This window comes from Elgaria multicarinata, chromosome 5 (genome assembly GCF_023053635.1).
Source record: "Elgaria multicarinata webbii isolate HBS135686 ecotype San Diego chromosome 5, rElgMul1.1.pri, whole genome shotgun sequence".
NCBI lineage: Eukaryota > Metazoa > Chordata > Lepidosauria > Squamata > Anguidae > Elgaria > Elgaria multicarinata.
This window is the reverse complement of record NC_086175.1, coordinates 45,601,952-45,622,595: the sequence shown is the minus strand read 5'-3', so window position 1 is coordinate 45,622,595 and position 20,644 is coordinate 45,601,952. Positions and strand designations below refer to the sequence as shown.

The 20,644-nt window shown below is 43.0% G+C and overlaps 1 protein-coding gene across 1 annotated transcript in view; it reads right to left on the bottom strand.

Moving 5' to 3' along the window:
* Window positions 1-20,644, bottom strand: part of AFF3 (ALF transcription elongation factor 3) — a 287,605-nt gene that overhangs the window by 16,041 nt on the left and 250,920 nt on the right. The window contains exons 10-13 of the mRNA XM_063126273.1: window positions 17,500-17,671; window positions 13,622-14,653; window positions 11,312-11,436; window positions 1,457-1,658 (exon numbers count right to left, since the gene is read on the bottom strand). Of these exons, the coding sequence (XP_062982343.1) occupies window positions 1,457-1,658; window positions 11,312-11,436; window positions 13,622-14,653; window positions 17,500-17,671 (1,531 nt within the window). The remainder of the gene's footprint in view (window positions 1-1,456; window positions 1,659-11,311; window positions 11,437-13,621; window positions 14,654-17,499; window positions 17,672-20,644) is intronic.

The following is a 20,644-nucleotide window of genomic DNA, read 5'->3' as shown; positions in this document are numbered from 1 at the left end:
ATGAAGAACCTCCAACACATGAGCCATATGCAGGGGTTCATCAACTAACAGTACTCATACCCAACCCCTCTACAAAGGAGGGGGAAACCCTTCTCATGTTCAGCAGCTAATCAGAAATAACTGCTTCCACTCCTTAACACTGAAAAAGGCTGCCTTTCTCAGTGTTTAGCACATGACAGCACCTATCTCCAATCACCTACTGACAGGAGACAAGAGCTTTAAGGGTGGTGGGGTGTCAGGAAGCCACTGAGTGCTTCAATCCTGCTTCCTGCAGAAATCTGTACTCATTTCTTGCCCTGCTTATCCACACATGCACAGCCTTGCCCTGCTTATCTGTGAATAGATGTAATGATCACGCTTCTGACTGAGTAGATGTTATTTGAAGGTACTACTGAGTGATTTAATCTGCTGCCTTCTGAACCTTGTGCTGCTTACTTCTGAGTAGACATGCAAGAGGCTTGCCCTGCTTATTTGTGAGTAGATATGCTACTCATGCTTACTTCTGAGCAGACATACTTCCTACTACAATTTGGTAATAATGGAATGAGGTGGGGGGCTCAGCCCTCCCCCTTTATCTTTGATCCTGCCCCCTTTTGCCTTTGGTCCCTCTCACCCCTGAAAACTACTCAGCAATGGAATTTGGCCTTAGGGCTCAAAAAAGTTAATCACCCCTGATCTAAAGGCTACTTTCCATGTTATAAATTCTATGCATGGGAACAATCTCAGCTCAAACCTAAAAGAAGTTTCCTAGTATTTATATCTTCATTCATCCATAAATCAGCCAAGAGTATACTGAGAAAAACACACACCTAAACTTAGTTGCAATTCAAATGCTTACTGGTATGTGATCTAGGTTTGTCACTCTAAAGAAATATCACATTGCAATCCTAGGCATGTCTATGCAAAAGTAAGTGCCATTGAATTAAATGGGACTTACTCCCAAGGAAGTGTGAATAGGATTGCAGCCTGAGTTGATTTATTATATAAACTTTCGTCTGCAATCCTGTATTCGTTTACAAGGAAGTAAGTCCCATTGAGCTCAGTGGGGCTTAACATCTGAATAAACTGGTGTAAAATTCACTCTTAATCAATTACATTTATGTTACAACATAACAAAATTTGATATTAGGGAAGTTCCTTCAGATGTATCCTACTAAAAAATGCATAGAACTTTCAACCCAAGATCTGGGGTGGAGGGATGGGTGATTGCCTACAAAATAAATAATGCAGAGATTACTTAGACCCTGGGATGCAAAATCCATTTTCTAAGCATGTTTTCCAGTTCACCTTCTAGCCTATCAGAACACTAGTGGGTGAAGTGAAGGAGAAGGCACATGGTCTCAGCAACCACATGGAGGTGGGACTTGTAAGAAAGGCATGTCCAGCTGACCTAATTGGATGGACAACTTTGTATGGGGGAAGTTGGTCCTTTAAGTGTGCTGTGATCAAAACTTACACCAAAATCTCCAGGGTGCAGCTGGGATCGGGTCTCACTCTTGTGTTTTTTGCTTGAGGATATGGAAGATAATAGGTTGCCACCATTAGGTTTGCTAGAAGAGCTTAAATCCTCGCTGGAGAATTTGTGTTTTGATGCATCAGAGAGGGGCGAGACGGGTGACCGAAGCAGTTTCTCATTTTTATTTATTGGTGTTGCCAAGCTGGAAATGGAAATTACAGTAATGGGAGATCAAAAATGCCAGCTCTTAGAAAATAAATATTTTATATATTATTACTATTATTATTATTATAGATTATGAACACTATCAGTTTCAGCTTACTGGCAGGATGAACTCTGACTATTATTTAATCTAGAAACAGGTTTATAACATAAGGACTGAGAGCTGCTTCACAAATGTGGCTCACGTTTCTCTCCTTTCCCTAGGGCAAGCTGCAATTTTGTGGTTAATAGTACCTACCTAAAGTACTTATAATATAAATGGAGAGTTGCTCACTATCCTTTTAAGAGTTGGAAAAGAAGACAAAGCACTTAAGAGTAAGTTTGGGTTATAGAGCACTATTTTACAATTACAGGTGACATTTTATAAGCCAGAGTAATAAAACCACATGTGAATTGCAACAGAGAAATGTGCTTGTAGCTGGCTGGAATTTCTCTGAACTTGGTGACCAGGGTTCGATAGCGCTGTTAAGTTAATTTGAAGCAGGGCCTGTGGAGAGAGAAATATAAGCTAGCATACTTGGCAAAGAGCAAAAAGAGAACAAAAAGGGAAACAGACCTGACATGTTTTGTGAAAAGCAAAACAAAAATATTTCTGACATTTTACAATTTCTTATTACTTATCATTCCCATAGCAAAATTAAACAGATGAATAATTATTTCTCTTCACAACAATTTTATTAGTTAAGCCAGGGCTAAAGGTTTTAACCCATAGAAACATTATTTAGGGCTTTAGGGCCCAACCCTATCAATTTAGGGCACACTCTAATTGCAAAGAAGCCTCCAAGCTTCTGAGATTCCTAGGCCTTGCCCAACTTAAGTCGGCAGGGCAGGAGGAGCAGTGGAGATGATCTTCACTTCACCATCCTCTGTCTTTGGTGATTTTTGCTAGATGGGCTTTTCAGTCTGTCTAGTGAGGATGCTTTGGAGGGGAGGGAAGGAGGCTGGAGGATACTCAGGATATCTTGTATCCTAGCCTTTCCCATTTCCTCCCCTCCCACCAGAACACCCCCCTTTCCTCCTCCTTCAAAGTCACTTTTCTGACCTCAGAGGCTGGCTGGCACAGTCCTTTCCATGCCAGCTGTAAGGGGAAAGGGGAGCAGACCTCTCACTCCCTCTTTTGAGGTCAGAGCGCTGTCTCTGATCTTGGAAGGTTTTTTCCCAAGCACTCCTATGGTCCTTGAGTAGGGATGGCCGTTGTGGGGACATCCGGCCCTTTGGGGGCTCATTGGAGTTCTACAGATCTCCTAGCTTGGCTTGCATTTGTGAGCCAACTCATGGGCTGTTCCCTGAAATCTGGGAACTTAATCATCATTTCCCCAATGTGGTGACCACAGTCACCATTTGTTTAAATTGTATGCCCAACGTGGTGCCCTAAGGTGCCATTTCTGCAAGTTGGATCCCCGATGTGGTATCCATAGGTGCCATTTGTGTAGATTTCAGCCACAAATACTGCAAATTTGCATAATGAGCAAAAATTATGCAGATCTGTGCAAATCTTTTTATGCAAAAATATAATAACTTATGGAAATTCTGCTAGCTGGCCCAACTCATTGCGCATTGAGCTGGGCCAGCTGGCGGAAGACAAAATGAAGTCCACTGGGCCAAGCCAACGAAAATCCCCAAATCGATTCCTTTGATATCCCTATCCTTGGGACCGTAGGGTTACCTTCTCCAAGGCTGAACCTTCATTTGGTTATCTCAGCTCATGTCTGCTTTGGCTTCTCACACTGGGATGCCAGAACTTTTAAAATAATACAATTGGCAAAGCTTGTTCTCCCATCTCTTCAGAAAGAATAAAAAGCCAAAAATTCAACAGTGGCTACAAGAAAACCTGAGAAACCACCACATCCTGATGTCAGCAAAGGCATTTATTTCTAAATTCAAAGCGAAAACATGTTTCCGCTAAAGGCTGAAACAAGGATTTGGCTGGTGGGGGAGTGACCTGGTAAGCAATGGAAGTTTACAGATAAGAAATAAAGAATCACACTGCTGACTCTAGAATAGAGGGATTGGGAAGTATTGGTTTAAAAAGAAAAGTTTCAAATTATCTCTGGTAGGTACTGGGCAGTGTTTTGATCATGAAAAAGAACCCAAAAGACAGCATACCAGAAACTAATTGTTTTATCTGTTGTTTAGGAATTCATTAATTAAATAGATCGTGTTATTTCATTTTACGGCGCAAGAGCTCTATCCCTCACTAATTCTTTGTTACCTTGGTCCCCTTTCTCTCCTCTTCCTGTGTTTTCCTCTCTCAACCCTTCCCTGGGTTTTAGACAGGGCAGGGACCAGTCTTTACCTCTCCTACTTAGTACAGCACCATCCACAGTGATGGCAATTTTAGGAACATAAGAAGCTGTCTTATACTGAGTCAGCCCCTTGGTCCATCTAGCTAAGTATTGTCAGCACTGGATGGCAGTGGCTTTCCAGGGTTTCAGGCAGGATTCTGTCCTAGCCCTACCTGGAGATGCCAGGGATCAAACCTATTACCTTCTGTATGTTAAACCTGTGCTCTATCACACTAAGCTATGCTAGGGTGACCATATTTTGGAAACAAAAAGGAGGACAACATGGTCACCCCCAAGGGGGCATGTCCAGTACCAAGGGGGCGTGCCCACCCAAACATAGCCTTGGTCACATGTCTGATTTTACAGCACACATTTAAGACAAATCTGTTCTACATAACATCTTAATGTTAAAATCACTGAAATAAAGAACAAGTGAGAGATTCAATGTATCTGAAATTAACTTCACTCACTCCTACTTTTGTAGGTTTTGCTGTACTTTGAAGCTTTTGCTATACTCTGTGTGTTACATTCTCCCCTTCCCTCAAATATCTTTTCTGACTTTATCTTCACTCATTGCAAGCTGCTGCTGTTGTTAACAGGGTTTGCTACTGGCCCCAGATCTGTTTCAAATTTGGTATGGCTAAAGCTCTACCTAAAAGCTATCATGGTGCCAACTTTCATCTCTTTATCTTTAAAAATGACGATTTAAAGAATAATAATTTTAAAACCTCAATTTTTAAAAAATTCCTAAAAAATCAATAGATGATCTGTTTCAAATTTGGTATGACTAAAGCCCTTCCTAAGAGCTACCATTGTGCCAAGTTTCATGTCTTTATCTTAAAAAATGATGGAGTTATAAGCATTTTTGTTAATTCCCATTAGAGCTGCTCTTTGAAAAAAAATCTCGATTTCCCCTCCCCCTCCCGGATTTGCCATCAAAAACCTGGACAAATCCGGTCATATGGTCACCCAAAGCTATGCCCCTCCCATAAATTTTATATCAATCTGGAATTTCATTCAACTTCCTGTCTTCTTTCCTATTACTGAGGTTGATGAGTAATAGAGCATGCTTTTGGTGGTTCCCCATGGACCTGTAGCCTGACTGGAGTCCATCTGAAGAGCCTTCAGTATGGTGGCCCCATTTCTATGGAACTCCCTGGCTCTGGACATCAGGCAGGCACCAACACTGTGTTGTTTTCAGCACCTCCTGACAACTTCTTTATTCCAGGAAGCCTTCCTTGACTGACCAACCATGGTTTTTACTAGTACTTTGTTTTTTACATTTCAATATGGTGTTTTATTTCTTTTATCTTTGTATCATTTTATCTTTTACTATTCACTGCTCTGGAATCTGTTTAGATGTGGAGCATTAAACAAACAAACAAACAAACAAACCCTGTTAAAGATGCAGGGTGCATCCAGAGAAGACTTTTATAATATAATCACGCTGCCTCATTCATGGAATTTTTCATGGGTTCCAGACAATGACATTTTCCTTTTGCACCCCCTCCTGTGTTTTTCCACCACTTCTTCCACCTTTTTTCTTACTACAAAACATCATTTAAGGAGGGAAAGCTGGAATAGCTGTGCAATGCATTTTGATTTGCAATGCTAGGAGCTGTTTGTCTGGAAGCAACCTTAACTGCAATGTAATTGAACTCAAAGTACTGTGTGGTCACTTGGTACAATGCAAAGATAAACCAGTCAATTTGGGAAATTTAAAAAGAATTCTGTGCAAAGCAACTTACATCCAATGTTCACAGAATTAGGAATAATGTTAGAACTTATGACATAATTTATTTACTTTTATTTATTTACTTATTTGATTTGTATCCAGGCTTTCTACCTCAAAATGGCACTCAAGATGGCCTACAGAGGCAATTAAAATGTGTTAAAGTAATAAAGCAATACATTAAAATGCAATAAAAACGTAACAATTACCCAAGCCAACAGACCCAACTTACAAGCAAAGGTCTTCTTGAATAAAGTGGTCTTAGCCTGCTGGCGGAAAGGTAGCAGAGAGGAAGCAAACCTAGCCTCCCTTGGGAGAGAATTCTTCAGCCTAGGAGCAGCTATTGAAAAGGCCAACTCCTATGTCACCACTAAATACACCTCTGAGGCTGGTGGTATTAAAAGAAGGGCCTCTCCAGAAGATTATAAGAGCTGGGCAGGCTCATATGGGAGCCTAGTCCAAAGCTATAGAGGGCTTTATAGGTCATAACTAGCACATTGTGCCTGGAAACAGACCAGTAGTTAGGGGAAACTGTTGTAACAATACAGTCATGTACCTCTGTAACTGGACCCAATCATTACATTTGTCATGGATCCTGATACCTCCAATTTTAGAACTTAAGCACTGGTTTAATACTGAGATACAGAGGTTTTCATAGGCCCCATTCAGAAGATACCTTAAACAGTGGCTTTAACCATGGTGGTTAAGCCAGAAAGCTGGGCTGTGTTCAGAAACACCTTAAACCATGACTTTAAAGCCATGGTTTAAGGTGTCTTCTAAACACGGCCTGGCTTTCTGGCTTAACCACCATGGTTAAAGCCATGATTTAAAGTGTCTTCTGAATGGACTCATTATGTCACACAGTGAGTTTCACAACTGAGATGTGATTTGAATCTGAGATTCAAAAAATCAAATTCAGAGCTCTAATTCTTATACCACTCTAGTTACTGGACACACCACAGGCATAAAATGAGAAACAAATCACAACATTAAAGAATTAGTATCTAAAGAACTTTTCAAGCGGGGGGGGGGGGGGCGTGTACCCAAATTTTATTTTTAACACTGTACTATCACTAGCCCCGGCCTAGCACCAGTGGTGCAATATCCAATCCCTGTGTAACACCATAGGAGGATAACATTGTGGCAGGTAAAGTTTAAAACTATCAGTACACTACTGTTTTTGGAAGCAAGAAAGTGAAGCTGCTTCTTTATTCACTCTGTCCCAAATATTGAGGTTGGAGCGGTCTGACAGTACTGGACTACAACCCCATAAAAAGCATCTAAAATTATGAGTTGAACCACTTTCAGATTTTAAAGACGACAGTAATAAGATAAAATAATGAATGCACAGAGAACCTGTTCAATTAAGTCTATTCACTAAAATAGTCCTATAAAAGTAAGCATATCTATCTATAGGAATTCTATCTCCCTCTGCAGGCTCCCTGTCCATGTGACTACTGGTCTGGAGTGTTTGCACCTTGTGTTGGGTCAGCGGGACAGATTAGGGATTCTGTTGGTGTACCGCCCACCCTGCTGCTCAACAGACTCCCTAGGTGAGCTGACGGAGGTGGTCTCGGCTGCAATGCTGAGATCCCCCAGACTGTTGGTTCTGGGGGATGTCAACATTCATGCCGAGGGTGCCTTATCCGGGGCGGCTCAGGATTTCATGGTCTCCATGACAACCATGGGACTGTCCCAACATGTCATCGGCCCAACACATGTAGCGGGGCAGACTCTTGACCTGGTTTTCACAACTGGACACGGAGATGGTGATCTGGAAGTGGGGGACCTTACATCAGTCCCTTTGTCATGGTCGGATCACTGCTTGCTGAGGTTTAGACTTACAGCAGCTTTTCCCCTCTGCAAGGGTGGGGGACCTATTAAGATGGTCCGCCCCCGGAGACTAATGGATCCGGATGGTTTCCAAAGGGCTCTGGGGAGTTTTCCGGCTGATAGGGCTGGCTCTCCTGTCGAAACCCTGGTTGATCTGTGGAATGCAGAAATGACCCGGGCAGTTGACAGGATTGCTCCCGAGCGCCCTCTCCTGAGTAGAGCTCGTACGGCTCCGTGGTATACCCCAGAGCTGAGAGCGATGAAACAAAATAGGAGAAGGCTTGAGGGCAGGTGGAGACGAACTCCTAGTGGATGCAATCAAATATTGGTAAGTGCCTATAGTAAGGCATATTCAGGGGCACTGAGGGCAGCAAAAAAACAATACTTTGCTGCCACTATTAAATCTTCAATTTGCCGCCCAGCGGAGCTTTTTAGAGTTGTCCGGGGGCTATTACATGCTGGTCCCAAGGACACGGTAGAATCATCTGAGGCCCGCTGTAATGAATTTGCTAGGCACTTCCAGAATAAAATCTTTTGCTGCCAGGACTTAGACTCCAGTGTTATAGCAGGTGAATCTAGTGAGGTGTCCAGAGTACAGTCTTGTCCTGTAATCTTGGATGAGTTTCAGTTGGTACAGCTCGAGGATGTGGACAAGGTGCTTGGACAGGTCCGCGCAACCACCTCTGTACTGGATCCTTGCCCCTCTTGGCTAATAAAAGCTAGTAGGGATGGAACAGCCGGCTGGGCCAAGGAGGTGATTAATGCCTCTCTACGAGAGGGAGTGGTCCCAGACCATCTGAAAGAGGTGGTAGTGAGACCACTCCTGAAGAAAACTTCCTTGGACCTGGAAAATCTTAGTAACTACAGGCCGGTAGCAAATGTTCCATTCCTGGGCAAGGTCCTTGAGCGGGTGGTGGCGGGCCAGCTCCAGACACTCTTGGATGAGACTGATTATCTGGATCCATTTCAGTCGGGTTTCAGGCCCGGCTTTGGCACGGAAACAGCCTTGGTCGCCCTGTATGATGACCTATGTCGGGAGAAGGACAGGGGGAGTGTGACTTTGTTGATTCTCCTTGATCTCTCAGCGGCTTTCGATACCATCGACCATGGTATCCTTCTGGAACGTCTGGCTGAGTTGGGAGTGGGGGGCACTGCATTGCAGTGGTTCCGCTCCTACTTAGCAGGATGGCTCCAGAAGGTGGTGCTTGGGGGACATTGCTCGGCCCCGTGGACTCTTCAGTATGGAGTTCCGCAGGGATCGGTCTTGTCCCCCATGCTGTTTAACATGTACATGAAACCGTTGGATGCGGTCATCCGGAGTTTTGGAGTGCGCTGTCATCAGTACGCTGACGACACGCAGCTCTACTGCTCCTTTTCATCCTCATCAGGTGTGGCTGTGGATGTGCTGAACCGGTGCTTGGCTGCGACAATGGACTGGATGAGGGCTAATAAACTGAAGCTCAATCCAGACAAGACTGAGATGCTGCTGGTGGGTGGTTCCTCTGATCGGATGGGGGGTGTTCAACCGGTTCTGGATGGGGTTGCACTCCCCCTGAAGGAGCAGGTTCGTAGCTTGGGGGTTCTCCTAGAACCATCTTTGTCACTTGAGGCTCAGGTGGCCTCGGTGGCACGGAGTGCTTTCTACCAACTTCGGTTGGTGGCCCAGCTACGCCCCTATCTGGACAGGGATAACCTAGCTTCAGTTGTCCATACTCTGGTAACTTCCAAATTAGATTACTGCAATGCCCTCTACATGGGGCTGCCTTTGAAGACGGTCCGGAAGCTGCAGCTTGTGCAAAATGCGGCGGCCAGATTGATAGCTGGAACAGGGAGGTTTGAGCATGTAACACCGATTCTGGCCCGCTTGCATTGGCTGCCTATATGTTTCCGAGCCCAATTCAAGGTGCTGGTCTTAACCTATAAAGCCCTACATGGCTTGGGACCACAATACCTGATGGAACGCCTCTCCTGACATGAACCTACCCGTACACTGCGCTCAACATCTAAGGTCCTCCTCCGAGTGCCTACTCCAAGGGAAGCTCGGAGGATGGCAACAAGGGAGAGGGCCTTTTCAGTGGTGGCTCCCCGATGAGGCTCGCCTGGCGCCAACATTGTTATCTTTTCGGCGCCAGGTCAAGACTTTTCTCTTCTCCCAGGCATTTTTAACAGCATTTTAACAGCATTTAACAACGTTAAGTTTGTTTTTAATGGACCCCACAATTGTTGTTTTTAAATGGATACTGTTGTTTTTATACTGTTTTTATGTGTGTGTGTGTGTGTTTTTAAATTGTATACTTTTAATGTTTACTATTTTTAAATGTTGTAAACCACCCAGAGAGCTTCGGCTGTGGGGCGGTATATAAATGTAATTAAATAAATAAATAAATAAAATATTTTGTCCCATATTTTTTCTGATTGTATAAGCACATAATTGTGCTCTACTGTACCTATAAAGAAGAAAGGAACACTCATAAAACACGATTGTCTAGACTCTAGATAGAATGCAATACAGAAGTAATATACGATAAGATAATGGATTAAATATTCTGTTAGCTCTTATTTTTTAGCTTTGAACATTGTCTTTATTCATGTTGCTTTCCAATTTATTTTTAGGTTTTAATTTTTGCAGTAGTGAACTTCAATTTACATAAGCATAATGTCCACTAAGTAGATTCTTCAAATCCCTCAAGGAAGTACCTCTGGCATGGGGGAACTCATTTTCCCAGCACTCAAACTACAATACTTTTCATTGGCAAATACAGATCTCTCTCCTTGCTAGCACATCCTCTGAGAGAGCTTCTGCAATTAGTAGTGTGGTTATGCAGTATCACAGCTGAGCTAACTGTTCCCTAGTGACCATGGCACCACTAGTGACAGCAAACACAATTATTCTGTCCCATGCCAGTGTCGTTTTGTGACCTTTTCTTAATTTACACACACTATGCAGGCTGTAATATGCAGAGAGGTTCCTTGACACTGGCATATGTTGATGAGATCATCCACATGAGCGGCACATCTAGAGGCCTTTGCAAAGACCTAGAGTCCCTGGTGGGGAATCGACAATGGAGAGAACCTGGAATCAGAAAGGCTCAGCAATGGATTCCAGCAATTTAACCCAAAAATCCACTGAGATCTCTGTCTGACTGAACTGCACAAACATATGAACCTGCCTTGAATTGACGTAGACCACCAGACTTCCTCAATCTGCCTCCCTCCATGGCTAGGGGATGCTGGGGATTGTAGTCCAACACATCTGGAGGGGAGCAGGTTGGGGAAGGCTTAGTTAGGCCATTAGCCTTCCCCAAACAGGTGCCCTCCAGTTATTTTGAATGGCAACTCCCAGCATTCTTGTCCAAAACAACTGGAAGGAACCAAGCTTTCTTAAAGTATTAGGATGAATTATTTCATACAACATCAATCATACTAAAATGATAAACACAACAGACAATATGAACTAATCACTACAGGAATATAAAACCATTCTAAGAGTGAACTTTGGCTGACAGGACTGTAGCCAAAACAGAGAAGGTATCAGAATTCTTGGGGGAACCACAAGATTTATAGAAGTACAAAAAGATATTTTGAGCATGCTCAGTAGCTGAGAAATGTAGAGTGACTGTTACATATATTGTAGCAAGATAAACATTTTATATGGAAGTAAAAGTTAACACTTTCTGAAACATAAATTATACTGATTAACAAAATTCTATTCCTTTGGATACCAAATATCTCTTTTACATTGAAATTTAAATATTATATTTGCTTTTACACTGAAACACATACCTGTTTTTTATCATGTTGCAATGATTTGGTGTAGAAATAACTTGGGCTGAAGCAAGTAAATGTGAGGAACACTCTTGTTCAGTGTGAATCTTCTTGCTCTCCCTGTTCTCATCCTCATTTTCATACTATGGGAAGGGGGGAAATCACATACTGAATTTTGCAGGTAGTAGTAGAGGCTTTGAAAAATGTAGAGCTTATATTTTATTTAGTGTGTGTGTGTGTGTGTGTGTGTGTGTGTGTGTGTGTGTTGTATGGCCTCATCTACACCAAGCAGAATATTGCACTATGAAAGTGGTATGGGCACAGAGGGACCCCACGCAGCTCCGTGCCCTTTTGAGGACCTGGGAGGCCACGAAACACCAGCCACATTCCTCGGGGTTGTCCCAAGACCGTGGAAAAAATGGGAAATCCCCGGGTTCAATTATTCCGGGGAAAGTATGTGGTCATCCCTGATTGTCCCCAGGATGCACAGGGATGCACAGGGATGATGTAGAGACGACCCCAGGATAAATAGATGGTGTAGACATGCCCCAAAATGCCATCTGGAGGATTTGGGGGGATGCAGGTCAGGCAAAGCATTTGGCATGCAGCTTTCCCTCCCAGAGGGGATTCCAATTGAGATTCCTCTCCCTATTGGCACCAAGGGACAGGACAGAAGGGGGAGAAGCACCTTCATCTGAGGTCCTACAGACCAGAGGTTCCATGTGTTAGCCCAAAGATTCAGCTCTAACACTAAAAAAAGGAAAATAATAAAATGTGACAGGAGGTCCCAGTGCAAAACATGGAGAGAGCTGTAGACAGGATGGGCAGTTTCCCTTTTATTTCAAAACTTCAGCCTTCCTATGGCCTTAAAAAGCTGCCTGTGGCATAGAAAATGATGAGGGTATTGCAGACAGAGAATGACATTATAAACATATGTGTACATAAATTAATGAACTGCAATATTCTAGCTAAGGGGCCAAATTTTTAAAATGGCCTCTTCCATGCCTCATTTCCACATGTCATTACATGCAATTTTCCTGATTTCCAGCCCCAATTGCTACTTTTCTTCTCTGGTGTCATTCCTTCTTCTCATTACTTCTTTTACATCTCTCTCTTCAGCTGTTGTCTCACAACTCTAGATTTTCTCTATTTCTCCTTGAAGTTTGACTTAAACTTTTATTTATATTTTAAACCACTACATCTCTGCCCCTGGTTATGGAACTTTTTGATGCCTCAGAGAAACTGTGGAAGGAAAGCCCTTCCTAGTCTCAATGGGCTTCAGCATAAGGTTACCAGTGCCTACTTAAACGACTGTTGGTTATCGTGTTGTCTGAACCAGCCAACAGCTCAGTTTGGACAACACAGTGGTTTAAGCAGTCATCCGTCAGTTGAGTAGTCAACAGTTGGTTATTGTGTTGTCTGTCAGGCAAAAACCACCCCACGGTTGACTATTTCCTCAAAATAACCAACTGAGAAACACAATGCTCTGCAGAGTTGACTAGTTGCACAACTGTTGGTTAGCATGTTGTCTGTTGGGCTCAGTGGACTATTTTGCAAGGTTGGGTGGACTATTTAGGCTGGCTACAGGGTTCCCAGGTAAGAGTGGCCAAAACCGCACTGCTCACTCTGCTACAAATGACACAACTTGCAGAGGCTAATGGGACAGCACCAGGAGGACTAAGGGAGGAGGGAGGGCGGGGAGAGGGGCAGGGGCTGTGTCAGTCAAATGCCGGGTTGACTATTAATTCACTTAACGCCAGCCCCAACCACTCCACAGTTGTTTAGGAACATGTTGTGTGGGGAGTACCCGCAAAATAACTGTGAGTTGACTATCACCCCACCATTGACTATTGTGTTGTCCGAATGCAGCCAATATCTGTTTTCTTTTCTTTTAGATTCTCAAGTTTTTATAGGTTCCATAGTTCTTGGTGATCTTTTTAGTGCTTAAAAAACCCCAAATTTTAATATGAGAGAGAGAGAGAGAGAGAAAGCAAGAAATAGATTATGGAACTGTTATAAGAGGAGCATGAGGCTTCAGCCTACATTCTTATGGACCTCAGCCTAGTCCCTCCCTACCGATTTTGAAAACTCTGCCCATTTTGACTTTGTTTCAGCTTACTTTAGTTCTGCCCCTATCCATGGGTGGAATGCAGATCTTGATATGTTTCAATTAAGCTAATGCAGACCTCTACAAGAAAAAGGCTCCCTGCTGATGCAATACAATCTCTCAAGAACAAGGAATAGACACGGATATACACAACAGATGCTATCCAGTATTTCCCTTTAGCTCCCTCAAAATTTTAAAAATAAATCAATCAGAAAGCTTACCTTACGTTTCCTTCTAGATTTGGGGACAACCTTCTCTGCTGGCAGGTCAGTAATAATATTATGCTGCATGTTGGCTGCTTCTTTAACCCCAGTGTTCATTAGCAGTGCTGGCTCCTGAGATAAGTGCTGTGGAACTCTGGATAAAAGAGTCAAATCAATTTTGACCCAAAGTGCTTTTACTTCCTCGGTGTCTTTCAGCGGTGACAGGAGCTCATTCCTGCCAAAAGGAACGAGTGTGTAAAACTGCTCTTCCAGTTCCTTTGCTATGTCGTTGTTAGTCCTGGTGTTAACCGAACCAAAGGCACTGCTGCTGCTGTTCGTTTTGTTGCTGTTATTACCTCCAGAGTCCTTCAGTTTCTGGTCACCTCCGACTGAGGCAGAGGCCAGAGTTTGAGGTTTGTGTAGAGGGTACTCCTCTTGTTCAGAATGAGAATCTGTATCTGAGGAAGTTGAAGATGAGGATTCTGTCTCAATAAATTCCTTGGATTTGGGTGCTGTTTTACCTGACCCCCTTGTACGTCGCTTGTCACAGGCAGTGACACACCGTGGCTCCTTTTTGTGCTCAACTTTGGTGTTGCAGGGCCTAGTTTTAGGCTGTTCAGATGTGTTATTTTCCAAAAGGACTTGGTTCAAGTCAAGATGGTCAGCAATATGGCTGTTTAAGTTATCACCACCAGAGGTCCTCTCTGTCCTTCTTGGCTGCTTTTTACACGCTGTCCTTCTCAGAGGACCACTCTCTACGGAAATGGCAGCAACCGAAGGTGCTGGCTTTTGTTTCCCTCCTTTATGCCCTGGGGCCTTATTAGCTGTCCTGGGTCTCAGCTCCTCTTTGCTGGGATTCTTAACCTCTTTATCTCTGAGATTGGCTTGGCAAATGGCAGGTAGAATTTCACAGTCTTGCCCATCATCTTTTACTTTGCTGTAATATTGAAAGGTATCCAGTCCATTTTGGTGCAAAATAGGTGGTTTGTGAGGATTAACCTTATTTAACCATTTATCCAACTGCCACTTGTTTGATGATGGCTGTTCAGGCTAAAAAAATAAAGTTTAAAACCCCCAACATTTTATAACACTCTGCTTTACAGATTCTTCATCATGCTGTTATGCTCCTAAGGAATCTTTTATTCTAGACATGGCCAGAATATAAAAATGTATTTTTTATTTGTGGGTATTCTATTATCACCAGATAATGATAATTTTAACTCCTAAGAATGTGAAATTGTGCTGCTGGATCACAAAGCAAACACTGCTCTAGACTAGGCACAGGGCCCCCAATCCAGATTGGGCCCACAGTTGGGTAGGGGAAAAGATTATAGCCCCCTACCCTACCCCCACTAGGGTCCTGACCCAGATTGGGGCCTTGTACCTACTGTAGAGTAAAAATCAAAGAAAAATTGCTAGCTATGTCTTTAAAGTAATGACTGTTTTGACCCCAAATATCCACCATTCCCTTTCCAACAATAGACAGTCAGATTACCAGTATACATCCCTATACATGGAGGTTCCATTGAGCTATGATGTGTGTACTATTTGTGAACCGCCCAGAGAGCTCCGGCTATTGGGTGGTATAGAAATGTAATAAATAAATAAATAAATAATAAATACTAGCCATTAGGAAAGCGATCCTAGGGTGGACAAATCTCACAGTTTTGGTTTTTCTCAGTTTCCCATTTTCCAGTCTTATGTTTGGGTGGTCCTAAACTTCAAGAACCATTCTTTTAAAAAAAATTGCCTGAAAATTCTTACGCAGTTTTGTGCACATATTATTATTATTATTATTATTATTATTATTATTATTTATATAGCACCATCAATGTACATGGTGCTGTACAGAGTAAAACAGTAAATAGCAAGACCCTGCCGCATAGGTATTTCTCCTAATACCTGCATTTTAAAAAACAATTTCTTGATATACACAATTTTTGCAAGTAATTTTCCTAATATAATAGATTTCTGAATGCTACTTTCATCCCCCCCTCCAAATATCTGCATTTTTGTATGTGTTTTTTAAAACTAGAAAACTCAACTGCAAAATTTGGAGAAGTATGAATTATGAACGATAACTAGAATTTCATTAAGTGTATTAGTTTGAAAGTGTGAAATCGAATTTCTCCTCCATTCCCAGTATAGCCAAGAAAGAGGAAAAGAGAAAGAACATAGCAAAGACAACAAAAATTATTTTTATCAGTGTAGCCATAGGATTAATCACATTCCTCTGTTACTAGCTGAAGAACTGACCCTGGAAACACATCTGAACCACAAAACACAGGCTGAACTACAGCGTTGAAGAGATGCTATTCTTCTGTTATTCAGCTTTCAAAGGAAGCATTCCTGCATTTACAGTGAAGATGTTAAAACAGTGCAATCCTACACATGTCTACTCAAAAGAAAGTCCCACTGAGTTCAATGGGACTTATTTCCAGGTAAATGCATATAGGATTACAGCATAAATTGTTTAGGTTGCAATCCTATGTACACACACAAACCTAGGAATTGAACTGAATGGGTCTTATTTCTGAGTAGACATGCATAGGATTGCACTATTAAATGTCTCTATTAGTTGTACTATTAGAATGAGACATGAGGGGAAAGGCAGTGTAGTGGTGGGAGGAAACTGAGTCAAGAAAGGGGCTGGAGAGCAGAACAAACAAATGGGGTAAAAGACAAATGGGGCAAAAGTAAAAGGTGAAAGAAGACCTATCTGGCACAACAGGGATTAAACCCGGAGCCCCATGAAGCAACCATTACCCCTCTACGCTTCTAGGGCTGCTGATCAGCAAAGGGAACTATAGGCTGAGAAAAGTGTCACCTGCCCTGGGAAGTCAGGTGACACTAAATGACCAAGTAGATACCTTGGGCTGCTATAAACACTCTCACATCTGCTGACTTCCCTCAACTTGTCCCTGAGAGAGGCCATTCCATCATCCAGTGATCAAGCCAGTCTTCAGTCTTCTCACCTCCAAGGTACTTAATTTCCCTGAGAGCTTGTCATGTTCAGAAGAACCAATGATATTGGCTGATACAGTCTCTGTGGGTTGACCCAAGACACAAGCAGGCTTTGATCCATGGAAAAGGCCTCCCCATCTACGCCAGTTGGCCATTAGTAACAAGGGCCTGGCAGTGCTGTGCTACACACATATAATGCTTGTTCATGCTGAGATGTGCACAAAAGCATTTAGTGTTTTTTTTAAAGTCTAATAATTCCAGGACACCATTTATTTATTTTAAAAGAGGAGACATTTGCGCAATTGCGCGGGTGCGATCCTGTGTGAAGGTGAGATTTTAAAAAAACACACATACAACAAACTTGGTGCTGGAAGACGCCGAGCGCCATCCTAAAGTTGGCAAAAATGCTCTCGCCTCTCACCCCTGACGCCCACGGACTCCCCCCGCACAGCTCCGTGCCAGTTTCCTGAACTCTGCTACTCATGAGGAAGAGGGAGGACCCCGGGAAGGAGAGCTGCAATGCCCACAGAGCTTGGAATGTTCCCAAGATGGCGGGAGAAAATGGGGAAAAAGCAGTCCCAGCTATCCCAGGAGAACTGAATGCTTGTCCCTGGTTCATCCCAGGATCAGCTGTGAGTCATTTGGACGTGCAGGGGCGACCCCATGACCACCCCAGGATAAATGGCAGGTGTAGATTAGGCCCATGTTTAAATATAAAAGCTTATTTTCTCAATTTCTCAGCTGCATGAAATGCCACAACTGCACTGAGCCCCAAGGCACTTTCCCGTTCAAAAAGAATTCACCCATCAAGATGTCACACGAAGCTTTCCCAATTCTAAACATGTTACTTGGATGGAATTTCCATTGGTTTAGAAATTTCCATTGGTTTAGAAATTTTGACTGGGGGTGGGGAAAGGTGCAGCACGCCTTACCTCTGGGCTGGAATAATGGGAGGGCTTGTTGCAGTCACTCTCAGCAGAACTGCTTTCACTCTCCGAGTCAGATTCTGAACTGCTCTCGGATTCACTTGAGCTGCTGCTGCTGCTGGAACCCTTGCTGGAGATCCCAGAGATTCTGCAACTGGACTGCTGCACAGCAGTGTTGCTAGAGCCACAGAAAGAAAGAAAGAGAGAGAGAGAGAGAGAGAGAGAGAGAGAGAGAGAGAGAGAGAGAGAACGAACACACTAAGTAAGTCAAAGCACATTTCTTTAACTCTGTCTAATAGCAAACTCAGGTGATGGAGTTTGGGTCAGGAGAACTGTAACCAAAACAGGGTCATGGGCAGGCCAGTGGGAGGGTATCACCATGCTCAGGGGAGCTCAAAGATTTGCAGAGGATGGAGGGGAAATAAAGGAAGTTCCCCACTATTTATAAGATGTTCCCTCTATGGCCATCCTAGGCATAAATAACTTGTTATTCTTCTGTCCCTTGTCAAATAGACCCGTCTTTGATCAGATATGCGTTCTTCTCTCTGGCATTGATGTTTTTACTACTGTCCAGATAGCAAAATTTGCCCTGGCAGCAAGGAAACTACACGCCAAATACCAAAAGACTTAGGGGGGATTGTTTCTTTTAGATATATGCGTGCATGTATTTATAAATGTGTGTCTGTACTGTTTTATCTTTTTCTTTTTATGTACATTGTGGTGGCCTATGGCTCTAAGCAATAAAGTTACTACAAACCTAAACAAGGAACCCATCCCCTCCTGCAGCAGCCCAATGAGGACTGAGTGTCACACTAAAACACTTACAATGCACAGATTTTGCACCTGTATGCTTCTGGCTTTCATCAGACCAGGCTCAGAAGCACAACAGTTGCACATGCTCAGAACTTGATTGCTTTAATCTCTTTTTAAGTCTTAATAATAAACACTCCTTCCTTGTTGAGAGCTGCATCTCCATTGTTGCTGGGCATGTTTGTGGCTTCCTGATCCAAGTCCCAGCGCCTGCCTCTGCAATGCCCATTTCTACTGAGAATCCATGCTGTCACCGTCATCAGACTCCACTTCTACATGGGAGGAGGGCGGGGAAAATACGTGTGGCTGGAACTGACACCTGCTGTTTGAGAGTGCAACAACCCACCATGGATGCCAATTGCCTCCTCTTCCAGTTCTAGCAACCAACTGGGGCCAGAGGACTGTAACGCAACAAACAAGAGTTTAAACAATGGATCGGTGCCTGCCTCTCACCCACACCACAGTTCCCAAGTGGCACTACAAGAATGTTCCAAAGCCAAAAACTTAGGATACAATTTTTATAAGCTTTTTCCCTCCCAGAGGAAGCTTGTATTTAGTAGCTCAAATACGATTTATTTATTTGTTGTATTGACATAGCTGCCCCATCATACAAGTTCTCTGGATGGCTCGCAAAACAAATGCAATATGACTATAAAAGCGATTAAAACTAAAACACAATTAAAGCAAGAGTTTTAAACTGAGAGGCCCAGTCTATATAAGAAACTATAACTAGGGTGCCACTATCCGAAAGGCTGTGGTTGCATTCAGACAACATGATAGTCAACAATGGGGTAATAATCAACTTGACAGTTGTTAATCTAAGGGGTGCTTCCTACACAACATGATAATAACCAAATGTGGTGTGGATTAGAATCAGCGCCGAGATGACTATTAGTACAAGCTGAGTTGACTCACCCATCCCCCACCCTCTATCCCCCTCTCAGTCCTCCTGCTAGTATCCCATCAGCCATTGCTGCCGAAAATCTATCCTGCCAGCTGGACTAGAGCAACTGCCACCACTTTGACTACTCTTGCCTTGTGTCTCTGTGGCTGACAAAATATCTAACAGTGGATGAGAAAATAACCAATGGTACCCTCCACATGACATGATAACCAATGGTGGTTCAAATAGTCAACTCTGCACAGTGTTAGTTATTTGCATTGATTATTTTGGCCAAATATCCAACCGTTGGTTAAAAAACTCCTGGACACAACACGATAACCCATGTTGGGTTAAATATCCGTTGACTATTTAAACCACTGCTGGTTATTGTTTTGTCTGAATCCAGTCTCTCTCTCTAGTGGCTACCTGCCTCAGTTCATTTGGTAGGGGCACTCAGAACAGGGCCTCTGAGGAAGATCTTAAAGTTCAGGTAGGTACATATGGGAGAAAGCAGTCTTTCAGGCTGTTTTAAGTGGAGGGGGTGGATTCCCAAATCCCCAGTGGTGGCCTAGCAAACACACATATTATTTCCTTCTCCCTTTCAATTTAACACTTCCTAAACCCAGCTGGCATAGAAAATGTCCACTCCCCTATAAATAATGCATATGTGTGCATGTGGAAAGGGAAGGTGGATTTTGTCAAAACCCACCTCCTTTACACAGGAAGCTGCCCTATGCAGGTCAGGCTCTTTGTCTATCTAGTCCAGTGCTGTCCACCCTGATGGGCAGCAGCTCTTCAGAGTCTCAAGCAAATATTTTTCACATCACCTATTACCTGGCCCTTTTTTAAACTGGAGATGCCAGGTTTTGAATTTGGAATTTTTTGCATGCAAAGATGTGCTCTATTGCTGAGCTATGGCCCCTTCCCCCAAAAGGGGACAGATCAGGTGACTCGAGTAACACAGTATTCAAATAAATGCGACATTTCCCCCTTGTGGTTAAGGGGGAGGGGGAATATGCAATTGTCCAAGATTTGTATCAAGTTGAGAGTTTCTCCTGGAATGTAACCAGTGAGCAGACCCTAAGGGACAAAAGCATAACATGTGAATAAGCTTTCAGGCTGACATTTCCATTGTTCTTTCCCCCTCTAATATTTAGCGTCCTTAGAATATCTTTAAAACTACCCTGGAGAAAAACATCAATTATTTGAATAACTAGAGTGTAGTTGCCCATTTGATGTTCTTATCAGAGAAAAGAAAGTCAAGTAGGGCGTTGATCATTCTTTTCTAATAAATACAAAAACTGCTCGTTTTCTGAGCATCTTTGCATTTGGGTTTCCTTGCTTTTTATTCTATCATACAAAGTGTTGAAAGCAATTCACTGGTCACAAGTATTTAGCTGAAATCTGGCAGTGATAACATTAGAACTCTGCAAGTGCTTCGTTGTTATGTTTAATTTC